At 41.0% G+C, this 13,207-nt stretch overlaps 1 protein-coding gene and 1 long non-coding RNA gene across 2 annotated transcripts; one reads left to right on the top strand and one right to left on the bottom strand.

Annotated features, from left to right (window-relative positions):
- Positions 1 to 2,786: 2,786 nt before the first annotated feature.
- On the bottom strand, positions 2,787 to 6,312 carry LOC119892840. The gene is made up of 2 exons (XR_005442650.1): positions 6,136 to 6,312; positions 2,787 to 5,343 (listed from the first exon to the last, which is right to left on the bottom strand). It is a non-coding gene; the product is annotated as an uncharacterized LOC119892840 (long non-coding RNA).
- Positions 6,313 to 10,822: 4,510 nt separating this feature from the next.
- Positions 10,823 to 12,667, top strand: LOC119892843 (angiopoietin-related protein 4-like; the record flags this gene model as incomplete). The annotated part of the gene is given in 3 exon segments (XM_038704854.1): positions 10,823 to 11,486; positions 12,326 to 12,436; positions 12,574 to 12,667. Coding segments are annotated over 3 exon segments (832 nt in total), but the record flags the coding sequence as incomplete, so codon positions are not given.
- Positions 12,668 to 13,207: the final 540 nt, after the last annotated feature.

The raw sequence follows: 13,207 nt of genomic DNA, 5'->3' as shown, positions 1-13,207 counted from the left end.
ATGGCAGTGGTCTCACAAATACTAGAATTTACCTTTGATCATGGACAGTTTTTAAAATTCTGCACTGATTATGATCCGTGTGACAAACGTACTGTACAGCGACACAAGTGAAAACTGGAGGTCATTTTGGCGTGTTGGCGTGAGGGGGCTTGTTGGAATTGGAGGAGCTTGGCAGGAGGCTGCAGGCTGTTTCTCCCATGCTGGGTAACAGGATGTGCAGCAGAGAGGTCGTGGAGTGTCCGGGGGGAGAGAGGCCTCTTATTTACATACACTGAGCCAGGCTACGACCTGGTTCACGGCACTCAAATTTACTAATGGGGCCCATAGGACGCACAGGGGATGTCAAGAAGACAATCACCCCCAAGGTAACTATGAGGCATTCCCTGCCCCTCTCTTTCTCTCGCCTCTATTGGTTTCTGTGCTTATCTTTCTCACAATATCCTTGCCTTGAACTTCTCACACTTTTTTACCCTCTCTGTCCCCCTCCAAACTTTCAAAGCACTGAACTTTAGTACACCCTGCCCCTGTAGAGATTATCCTTCTTTCCTGCCATTAATTGTATAAGTTATGGTCAGCCTAATTAAGCACCAGAAACGCATGCCAAGTTTTCCCAGCTCAAAGCAATGCGGGGAGTTTTAGAAAGGAAAAAAGGCTGAAATCTCTCACTCAAAAAATAGTAACTATTTTTTTTAGCTGTTTGCAAAGCACAGGGCTTCAATTCACTGCTGTCCAGGAAATAACAATATAACAGATCCAGGAAGTTCAAATAACACAGAAGACTTTGAAAGAGGTACATTTTGAGGCAAATAATGTTTGGTAAAAAGAAACCCTTGCGTATTTGTGTAAGCAACAGAAATGTACTGTCGAAACAAAAATGAAATTACAAGACCAGGAAGAGTAAAATGAAGAGATGACAGCTTGAAAGATGACAACAAAAAGCCAGTTATGTAAGCAAAAGTTCAAATGGGAGAGACTTCATTGCGCGAAGGTCAGAAAAACAAGCCATCCATTTATTTTTTGAAGGCTCCATCCCCCGCAATGCATGCAACTAAAATGTGTTTTCCCACAGTTCCCTGCACAGCAATGTCACAGCACAAACAGCAGGTGCGCAGACAGACGGAAGAAATGAGGGACTGAGACACAGGGTCAGATACTGTTGATAATAGTGAGGCCTGTTGTGGATGGATGAAAGAGCTGTTTTGAAGCTCTGTGGCACACGTCCTTAAGTAAACATTGTAAAGCGCTGTGGCCTTTGTGTGACAAATAAACTGGCACAGTGAACCAACCGCAATAACAAAGTCAGGCATTGTTCCTGAGGGCAAATCTGATGTGATCCGACTTTTTTGATGGCTGCCTTGAGACCTGTGATTTCAAGGTAGCTTCAGGTTCAATGTCACCTGAGAGAAAAAAAAACTCACTTGCTTGCAGTTTACATTTGTTACCCACCACTACAGAGTAAGAAAGCCTCTTAACAGTGAGATCATCCCCCACCCTCAACATGGTCCTAAAGGAATAGTTTGACATTTTGGGAAATATACCTATATGCTTTATTAATGTGAGTGAGTTGGGAAGATCAATACCACTGTCATATCTGTCAGTTGTAAAAATATAAACTACAGCCAGCAGCCACTTAGCTGAGCACAAGACTGGAATTAGGGACAATTACCTTGCCTGCCACTTTTACGCTTTGGTTTTTATACATACTGAAAAAAACAAGATATAATGCGTCAATTAGTGAGCTTTGGAGGTGCTTGTGGATTTTGAGATCCACAGATTGGACAAAAACATTTACCAAATCTTTCCATGGAAAGTTTAATTTCACCTGTCATTTATGCCGGTGAGTTAGAGGGACAAATGGGAAATGATTTTTTAAATGACTGCTTGGAAAAGAGGGTGTTACCAGCACGCCTGTAGTCTGAAATTTTGCATTTTCCACCCCAGGCACAAAGAATTAATCATCACAAATTAATTATCTGGAGTAAAATAAGATAACACAATATACCACAACAGGTAATTTTTGTTAAACTAAAATAGCTACACATACTAAATAACTGCACACAAGACTGGTTTTCTTTCGCTTTGTGAGGCCACTCAATTTTAATTAGATTCAGGATTTTAGATTAATGTGGATCAGGGCAGTCAGAGACAGAACAGAGAACAGATGGTCAGAGGTCATTAACTCAATGTGACGTCCAATTATTCTTGGAGTGCATAGGTTTTTCTATTGAATGTTTTGGTTAAAAAAAACTCCCTGTAAAACTCTAGTTTCTACCTCTCTGGTTTGAGTCTCATGTCTCAACACACTACAACATCATTCACTAAAGGTAACATTAAAAGTTTGACATTTTGGGGAATACACTTATTTGCTGTGTTGCAGAGAGTTAAATGAGAAGATGGATACCCCTCTGATGTTTTCATGGTAAATAATGTGGGATGAATATCAAGTCCAGGTGGTTTAGCTTAGAACAAAAACTAGAAACATGGGGAAATAGAACTAATCTGAAAGTGTTATATCTTATTTGCTCAATCCGGACAAAAACCGAAGCCCAACAGCTTCAACATGTGCTTTTATAGGTTTTACAACGGTTGGTTGCCACCGTGAGGTTGGCAGGCAACAGAAAAACCTTGGTTTTTGTACACAACAAACGAGATATAATGTGTTAATAAGTGAGCTTCAGAGGTGCTGGTAGGCAAATTTTGTTACCTTTGGGCAGAACCAGCATAGTTGTTTGCCCCTTTTTCCAGTCTGTCCACTAAGTAAAGCTAAGGCTGCTGGTTGTAGCTTCTATCAATTCAATTCAGCTTTATTGTACCATACATACATGATAGCTTCACAGAATTTCCCAAACTGTAGAAGTAATCTGCAGAAATGTCAGTGCTAAAGAGTGCACAGCTGCTGTGTTACATTTACAGGTCAGAACCCCTTCTGTCTTGAAGAACACATTGTAATTCAAGCTTTCTTTCCTTTTCCTTCTCAGAACCACCAGCTGCATAGCACTTGACAGTAAGAGGCTGTCTGCCAGTTACCCACATTTTTCCCACAACAGGCCCCATTCACAGTTAGATCCCTCTTCAGTTTGAGTGTCTCCTCCAACTGACCTGTTTCCACTTCCACTCCTGTTAATTAAAATGAATGGTGCAATGAATTAGTATCATTGTGATCAGTAACCTACCCCCAGTGCCCTTGAGTGCTCCTTACTCTGTGGTAAACACAGTATGCGTGATTGAATGCTTCAAAGAAGGCCAATTAGTTCATGGGAATCAGGCTTGATAACCACGGTACACACCACCAAGGGGCTAGTTTTAGGGACAATCTTGGGGGAAGTGCATCCTGTCTGTACATCTGAGGTTTGGGGTCCATGAAATGTAAAGGATTGGTTCTGCAGAGCTCGTTTAGCGCTGACAGCTGCCCCATTTGAGCAGAATCCCCAGACAACGTAAATATGTGTTTGAGTTATTTACAGCAACTGCATTTAGCATTGGAATTTATCCTTGACCTTGGTAACTTGTTTTCGCCTCCAGAGAGGGATTTTCTTCTGAGCCAACATTATTTTACAGCAGGGTTCCTCATTATCTACATAAACACATGCTTTTGATATTTTTATGCCACCAATAATTCAGTATTTTAGTATATTTACTGTTATTAATACACAGTTAAAGGAATATTTTGAGAAATAACTTATTCACATTCTTGCCAATGATGAGAAGATTGACACCACTTTTGCATCTGTGCTATGTGCAATGAACATACAGCCTATGGACTGTTTTTTTAGCTTAGCATAACTTCTGGAAAAGAGTCCTTTTTGTTATTTTCTACCCCTAGTGGGTGAGAGGTGTGCTTAGTGGGTTTTAGTTTTGTCTATCTGTTGCTTGTTCCCTTACCCCTTGCGCTCCCTTTCACTGCACACCTGCCCTTCATTTCCAATCAAGCAATCTGTCTGCTATCAAGTCATCACTTCACCACTGTAAGAACCCTGTGCTGACATCGAGTCTGTGCAGGATCGCTGTGCAACACGTGGTATGTTTATGTGCCTTCTGCAAACCTTCACCCCCCACCCTTCCTTCACCCAGCCCAAACATCAGCCAACCACAAGCTCCCCTTTCTTGTGGCCCTTCTAAATTAAAAGACTTTTTCTCCTACCTGCCCATATGCATGCTTTTGGGTTCTGCATTTCATCTGTGACAGTATCAATCTTCTCATCTAACAAACAAAACAAAAATGTGGAACTAGTACTTTAAACATCAGTTCAGTACAGTGCATTCTGTCATCATGGTGTCTTGCATAAGAAACAGACTCAGCATATCAAGTTGGTACTTTTTTTTTTTTTTACAGCTGTTGTCTAACTCTGGATTTCCAGGAAGTAAATAATAAATAATAATGAAGATGAAGGAACAAATTACTCAAATTCTATGCAATCTGGCACCTAACCGCCCTGATATTAAATGTCTGAGCACTCACTCAAAGGAATATATTCTTCAGTGTTGTCTTTCCTAAATGTAGTTACTGCATTTAGCCTGAGGTTAAATTCTAATACTGTTTGAAAACGTACATGGGCAGCATTTGTTTGCTCAGTGTGCAGGGACAAGCCTAATCCAAAATACTGGAAGTCACTGTAGATTTTCATGAAGAACTCACAACATATACAGCTGCTGAGGTCAACCCCAGTCTATATGTATTAACATTTTCCAAATTGGGATGTATGTACATTCTGTACTTTTCTGCTTCCTGCCAGCTGGGACACTCATTTAGTCGATGAGCAGTGAAAGTACTGAGGGAAAAGCATAAAGCATCTGAGGAAGGTAAGATGTATAAGGGTCATCCATCAGTGGAAGCTTGTTCCCTTTGACCAGTCTGAGAAGTAAAGTGTCTCATGGCAATCATGAGAGGCATTCATTTGTATCATGTAACACATCAGTGCATGTGTAAGCTGAGCATGAGATATAAGGAATGTAAAAGGATACAAGTATTTTACCCTGTTCAGCACTTTGGTCAACTGTGGTTGTTTTACATGTGCTATATAAATAAATTTGACAGTGACAAAGAAGATACATGCGTGAATGACATGTGTAGGCCTATATGTGCATTACAATAGTTGACCATATGCAGATTTTTAAACTTTTGGCAATATAAAAAGGCAAGTCAAATATTTGTGGGAACTGAAGGAGTCTCTTGATATATGTGGATGCCAAATGGGGACCATCGTTGTCCAAGCACAGCATGTCAGAGTCCTCACAGGAAATCTCTTATATCCTCTCAGCCTGCTGTCCCTGCCAGGGCTTGTTTGTGTTGAACCAAACCAGGGGTGAAATGAATCACGCCTAGTCTCTCAGGACTGCTGGAGGCTAAAAGAAAAACTGCAGGTTTTTATTTGGTTCAGTGCCATATCACATTCAGTATGCAGTTCCTGGGGCAACAATATTACAATATAAAACAGTCAACAACTGGATCCCGCTGGATAAATGGGGTCCAGGTTGAACAAACATAAACAATCTGCTCTTGCTTTGTACCACTGGGAGGCAGTAGTGTGTTTTACCTGGCTGTCTGCATCTCTGATTTAAGGCAAATGTTTTTCTCTGCACATTTGTACCTTGCCTGTCAGGACATGAGTATGTCTGGCTGGTTTGTCTGTACTCCCTGATTTGATTGATTTTTGAAATTAGAATAGATATTGCAGGCTTATTATATCTCTCAATTATAACCATGTCTGTAAAAAGGTGTGTAGTTGAATCATAGTTTATGAGGTCATTTGTTTCTAAATAACATGAGAATCCCTTTAACTGGAAAAAAAACCTCATGCAGCAATATCCCTAAACCCATCACTTTCTAAGTGAGACTGATTAATCATATTTTACAGAGAGGCACAGGTGTAACTAATAATTTATTGTGGCTGCATTCCATTTAGGTGTACACTTTCAGGGTCCTGGTAGCATGCATGTTGACTCACAGACATGGCTTACTGGAACATTTAATGGAACAGAGCCATTATTAATGTTATCAGTTATGCTGTGCTTCTCCTGCTTTGAAAGTCAAAAGTTCTACGCCTATAAATCAGGCTGTAAAAAACCCATCAAACTTAAATCTAACATATTGTACATTCCTGCCCACACCCCTACCAAAACACATAAATCTCGTACCAGATATCATTTTTATCGACTATTTCTTCATCATTTATGTTTATGACAGGCCTTTGACAGCAGCATCCATCTTCTTAGAACAGGTCCTTCCCTGCAGCTCTTCTAGATGTCCCTCTCCATGCCATCCTGACTGACTAAGGCTATTAAAAGTCAATCACAAGATAGTCATGAGCTCCATTCAGCACCCTGAACCTCCGTGAGAATGAAGTCAGCCAAAAAGCTCATTCCTCGTCTTTGACTCATAAATATCTCATGACATCAGAAATGAGGAACAAAGGGATCGTGAAATTTGCTTCCTCTAGCTGATTCGTGAGAGAGGTGAGGTGACACAATCCAAGTTTATGTGAGTTTATTTGGGTGCCCTATCTGATGATGGATGAGTTGAGATAAATAAGTGTCAGCATATTAAAAATAGAGTCTCAGCATAAATAAGTCTCAGCATATTACATACCGTATGTACGGTATGTAATGTGCTGAGATCTCATAGGTCTGAAGAAAGCTGAAAATGTATTTATTTTCCTTCTGTTTTGTTCTCAAAATTGGTCAAAATCTTTATTTGATATTATTTACTTCATTGGACTACATTCAGACATGTATTTCTGGCAATATACTTGGAAAAAAATCAGGGAATGTGAAACCCCAAAAATCTCATAAAATAGTCCCAAATGGAAAAGATCAGTGTCTATCCATGGGAACCAGTGGTCTGCGGCTCTAACAGGCTCCAGCACCTGTTTTTTTCCCTTCATCCCTTTTTCCAACCCATTGTATATGACTAAATCTGGGGGCTGCACTGGGATTTACAGATGTTCTGTGTTTTGGAATCTGGGTAAAAGGTCACCATGCAGCGTAGAGATGCGAGCAGACATTTTTGGAAGTTGAATAAGCTGTGTCAATGGATCCAGTAATGATCTTTTTCTTTATTCCAGTCTGGGTAAAATCCAGTGGTAGAAAGTAACTAACTACTCAAATAGTGTACTTAAGGACTGTTTTGAGGCACTACTGGAGTATTTCCATTTGGAGCTGTTTCATACTTAACCTCTACCACATTCTGAAAGAAAATATTTTATTTTTACTCCACTACAATTTTTGACACCATGCAGTTAGCCTATTATATATATATATATATATATATATATATATATATATATATATATATATATATATATAGTGTCAGTTATCTTAATCTGTAACAGTGTAACATATTTTGTAAGATTACATGTTAAATTTGAATCCACAATGCAACTAATAGCCTAATTAAACTTTTCTCCACCTTGGTCAAGTATTAAAATACCTATAGCCTTTTTTTAACGCTTTTTGTACTTAAGTGACATTTTCTATGCACTTGCATTTACTTGTAATGGAGTATTTTTACACTGTGGTGTTAATGTTTTTACTAAAATATCTAAAACGCTTTTCCCACCACTGATGAAACCACAAGGAGAATAACATGTTAACTATTATTCAATAGTGTCTTTAAGACCATGATGGAAACAAGCATGTCATCCTTCAAGTATGAGACAGTTTGACTCAAGCCAACTGCAATCTCGCACCGCAAATTCACAGTTTTCCAGAACATACCCACACACATATGTTTCATCAAGCTCTTAAACAACCAGCTCCTCCTGACTGACACACGGCTGTAATTCATCTGAGCCTTCACATTCAGACATATTTCTCTAAATCTGAACGTCAGAGTCAGATAAATGAGTCATCTGTTTGCCTGATGTGACACAGACATTACCGCAAAAAAGCCACACATGATGGCTTCTTTCACACCCTTTACTGCACACCCTGCTCACATAGCTGCCAGGTTGTGTAATGCCCCAGAAGAATGAAACAGGGGATGTGCATTATTTAGCCTACATGTACAATCATGACAATCATGTAGCCTACCAGACTGTCAAGTTCAACTAATACTGCATTTGTTAGGTTAAGTGGGTGTCATGTTCCTGCCCTGCAGTAGACAGATTCCTTTCAACCACTTCACCTTTCCTTCACCTGTGAAAAATATTTCAGCAAATTAAAAACATGTTTCCATTCAATGATAGGCCTGCTGCACTGGAACTGATAGGAGATGAATCGCCACTGCAGCTAACACACAGGTCTTTAGGTTTGTACAAACAAAAGGAAATCTGTCTGCACTGACCTCAGTGTTCCTGAAGGAAAAGATTACTCAAACTGAATTAGTAACACCCATTTTTCACTGGAACACAGCAGTCTTTGGACCTCCTGGTGGAAACCCTCTCTCTGCCAAGGATTTGTAGAAAATAATGCATGATTGTTACATTCCCCCTCTCAGCAACGTCAGCAGTCTCCCAGTTACCTTTCACCTACTTAGTCCGGGCTGCAGACAGGAGAGGGTTAAACCAGCTCCTTCTTTGTGGTCTGGCCACTGATCACGTAGCCTGTGGCCTGCACGCTCCCATGCAGAGGCTGTTAAAGAAAAAAAAACTACTGCACGTAATGTTGGCATTCTCTGTGCTGTGAACTTTCCCCTAATTCTCACAGTCTTCGCGGCCTCCAGCAGATCTTTGCTGAGGAGCACCTCGTTTTAACACCTCCCCTGACGTGCTCGACGGTGTCACTGACTTCATTCATTCCTCAAGTTATCCCCAGAAAAATGATTGAGAAATCATCCTTATACTGTTTCTATAACATCTATTAGAAATGTTTTTTTACTTTATGATCTCATCTATCTGTATCAGGGTTAGAGCTGATAATCGGGCTAATTCAATTTAAAGAAAAATAAAGGGTCAAGGAGATCCTCCCATGACAGGAAGCCAGAATAACATGTTGAGCAGATCAATTCTTGTTAATTATTTTGTCTGAATTCACACAGATTTGAATAACACAAAAGTAATTTACACATTACAAATTTTTAATACTTCTCTGCCTTGTTCGTCAAATTACTTTCAGTAAGAACAGCACGTGATCCTTAATAGGCAAAGACAGTAGCCTATATATAGCTATACATATAGGACAGAAAAAATACAGAAATAGCAAGATCCATAGGCCTATACTGAATGACAAGATATCATCAATAAAGTGACGTTACAACACACGGGTTGCATAGAGATCTTCCCTTCATGACTGTGTGAATTAATGACAGAAAGAGGAGGCTCCAATTCTCCCCTCAAATGGCGATGAATCCGCTTTATAAAGGTCAGCGTGTGCGGTCCAGTTACAGTGCAGCACATTGTGGCATTTTCCACTTTCACTTTAATTATCCAGCTTAGTGCATTTTTTTACACTTCAGTCAAATCAAACCGGTTTACTGTAAATGCTGTTTCCTGACATTAAAAAATGGCCTGTTAAACAAGGTTGTGATATTTCTGCAGATCTACTGTGACATGTTTTGAGCTATGAATACTGAATTAACTCTATGTTATGAGCGTAGTAGCCTAATAGACAGTTCTGTTAACCTTGCCAAGCAATTTCAGGGTGTCCCTGTGCTGGTAACTGCATTAGCTCACTTGTTCAGAATAGGCTACTGCACTTATGGGTGAATTCATTAAGAATTCCGTCTCACGGTCCGATTCACAAAAAATGTTGCGCTAATAATATTAGCCCATAAATGTATGTTAAATGTTAATCTGTAGCTAGTGGTTCCAATAATATTTCTTCTTAAAATAGTAAGCTATTGAAATAGACGATCACACGACATGGCCATGCAACATGTGAGTCAGAAATCTTTAATGTTCTAAAAAAAAAAAAATCCACTCAAATGTCAAAATGTTTGATTTGAAAGAGAACTTATTCTAATCATAATTATTATTATTATTATATAATCTAATTGTAATTATTCTAATTGTCCATTTACTCCCCCTGCTCTTTCATTCATTTCAACCTGCGGGATTTTGCTCGCTTTTCTATGACTCACGGAGTGTTTTGTCAGAGTGATTGTTATTTGAGATGCTTTAATTGTGCCTTCCCGCTCATGCGTCTGAGCGCACGGAGAGCAGTTTTCTCCACTCTGGTTTTATCTTGTTTCCCAGCTTCATTCCATCGTGGTTATTATCAGGTATTGTAGCCTACTGTCTGTGCCACCTGTGCGCTGATGCTTCGCCTGGCTACAATCACCGCTGCCATTGTCACTTAAAAGTTTGGTTGTGACACCCTTTTAAAATGAGCTTCAGTTAACACCAACTCTCCGAAGACGGTAATAAGCTCACTCTAACTGCGTGTGGCTATTAACGCTGGTGTTCGTGGCTTTCACGTTTTTGCAATGAGGCTCATTTGCATAGAAAGGGACAATGTAGCCTATAATTTAAATAGGCCTAGGCCTACATGCAAATGAGTTGCCAACTCCTTACGGATTCCTTTAAGGGTTTGTTTTTGCCTTATTTGTGCAGGTTTGGCTACCGCAAAAGTCACGCAATCCTTGAATCCGGGAATTCGGCCGTTTCAGCAACACTTCACAATAAATGAAGACGTTTGTTTCACTGCTGCGGATATCACCGTTTACTTTCCTGGCAGAAGATAATGTAGACCCCGTCTCCCACAGTGCGGAGATGAAAGACAATCTTTTTGTTATATCATGTCCCTCCTCCGCCTCTGACATGAATATTTAATAGAGAGGTGAAGGAGGGACAGAAACCTGAGAGTGACTGCACCCCTCCCTCTCCTCGGCTGGCCAATGGCAGGCAGCTCATAGCTTGACTTGAGGGCTGGGAAGCTATATAACAGTAGTGCTCAAACTGTCGAGCCTGAAGCTTGAGCTCTTAATGCTGACTCAAGCAGACAGGACAGGACACTGCACCCTTCTGTATCAGGAAAAAACTAAATTTACAGCAACATTTCAACAGCTTAGGACAACGACAGCAATGAAGACAACACTGGCAACTCTGACTCTCTGCCTGGTGGTGCTCATGGCCACAGGTTTCCCTTTCGAGAGGAAAGGGGGCTCACCCTCCGGCAGTGCTGCCAAGGAGAAGCGTGTACAGTATGCAGCGTGGGATGATGTAAATGTCATTGCCCATGGGCTACTGCAGCTGGGCCAGGGCCTGAAGGAGCACGTAGACAAAACCAAAGTCCAGATGAGGGACATTTCCAGCAAGCTGAAGGTCTTCAATCGCACCGTGGCCGAGCTGGGGAAGGAAAGCCAGAAACTGAGAGTAGAGGGGGAGGCCCTGAAAGCTCGTGCCCATGGACTGGAGGACAGAGAGGGGCAGCTGCTGAATGTCACAGCGGGGCTGAGGGAGAAGGCGGAGGAGATGCAGCAGGAGAGGAGGACGATGAGCGAGAGGATGAGCCGGCTGGAAGAGAGGGTGGACAGCATGCTGCAGGGAGAGACGATGCTGGCTGACACGAACACCGGTGCCAAGAACAACAGTGATGCTCGCAACATCCAGGTAAGGATACAAGCGCTTCTGACTTTGGTTTTTGATTATGATCATTTCTTGGGGAAGGCAGAATCGTGTTATCAGAGGGATGGTGGGGTTGTCAAAAAGAGGCTTTCCAGTGTATTCAAAATATTATTCCTATGTTCATTACGTCAAGATATTATACAATAAAGCCCCCACAGAGAAGTGCAAAGTGTTTTTATGTACTGCAGTAAGATGGTTAAAGACTCTAGATGGTAGATGGTTAAAGTGGGTGTACGCAACAGTGTGCTTTTTCCATGAGCTGAAAGGCACTAAATCCAAATGCACAGAGGACAAGCATTGGGGTGGTGGGCGTAGTGTATTTTGGGGGGGGGTGAACAAGCCAGCACAAGAAGGGACGTGAAGTACGTGCAGGGAAACACTAAAAGTATAGTCTGTACGCATCAGCTACAAGAATGTGTTAATAATTTTCACAGCTGTGACATTTTACAACCTGGAGAGTGGTGGAAGGGGCGCGTGTGACAGTTGTGCTTTCTTTGCTGGTCTACGTTAACAATGCAGTTTGTCAGCCTGAAGGCTTTATAGTGTGGTGGAAAATCCCGCGCTATGAGGGAGTTACATAACCGCACCACTGTCGGTTGGAAAGCATATGCCTGTCATAAAGGGGTGGACATGTGTCTTGGGATCTTTTTGTCTCAGGCTTTTCAATGAAATCCTGCAGGTGGCCTGTGTGTTATGTAGACTGTGGTGTGTATTTGGCGATGTCTTTTAAAGTTAAAAAGCGCCATGGGCACATTTGTACGCACAGACGGGAATAAAAGTTGATACATTGCTAAAAATGTGGTATCTTGTTATTTTTCTGTCAGCTGATGCTAGAGGCTCAGAACAGGCGCATTGATCATCTGGTGGAGAGGATCAGACTCCAGCAGGAGAAGCTTGACAAGCAGAATGTGCGCATCAGGACGTTGCAAAGTCAGGTGAGGAAGCGTTACAATTACTCACACAGCTTGCAAACAAACCGTTCTGCATCCCACATCAGAGTAATAGTTTTTTTTTTATTATTATTTTGTCACATTTTCGGCAATCTCATAAGTGGTTCGTAACTTCTTTTCAGATCCAACAGTCACGACAGAGACCAGCCTTGCGGAGCAGCAACACTGACGGCTCCGAGCAAAGTGGCGCCGCGGAGCAACGCGACTCACCAGTCGGTAAGTAAAGCCAGAAAGACGTCCAACATCCCCTGTTGGCACTGTCTTAAGTCGATTGAACAAAATCTGACGCCAAATGTGGCTGGCCATCTGTTTAGTCAGACCATAAAGACGCTTAAATCACTAGCAATTAAAATCAAGGAATCTAATCACGCTTCTCTGCTCAGCGTGACGCCAGAAATATCAGCTGGTGGACTTTTTGCTGAAGCTGTGCCTTTTAGCCCGTGAAATCCTAATGACATTACTCAGCTAATACAAGATAACTTTACACAGTTAAATTAGTAAAAAAAATAAATAAATAAATAAAATATTTATCATTCATTTTATTTCAGTCAACACCACATAAAGTACTTTCAAAGAGAAATGGAAATGAACACTGTCAGAATGCCCCTCATACTGTGTATTACACTTAACTGACTGGATTAGCAGTTTCATCCACACTGTCCTGGACTGGATACACACTTAAAGTGCACATTGAAATAGTAGATTTTTAATAATTATAGATCAATAAAACTTGGACTAAATTTTCAAGTCAAACCT

The sequence above is a fragment of the Micropterus salmoides genome, unplaced genomic scaffold (genome assembly GCF_014851395.1).
Source record: "Micropterus salmoides isolate LMB-PRFRI ecotype aquatic unplaced genomic scaffold, ASM1485139v1 Ms_hic_scaffold_724, whole genome shotgun sequence".
NCBI lineage: Eukaryota > Metazoa > Chordata > Actinopteri > Centrarchiformes > Centrarchidae > Micropterus > Micropterus salmoides.
This window is presented reverse-complemented; position numbering and strand designations above follow the sequence as displayed.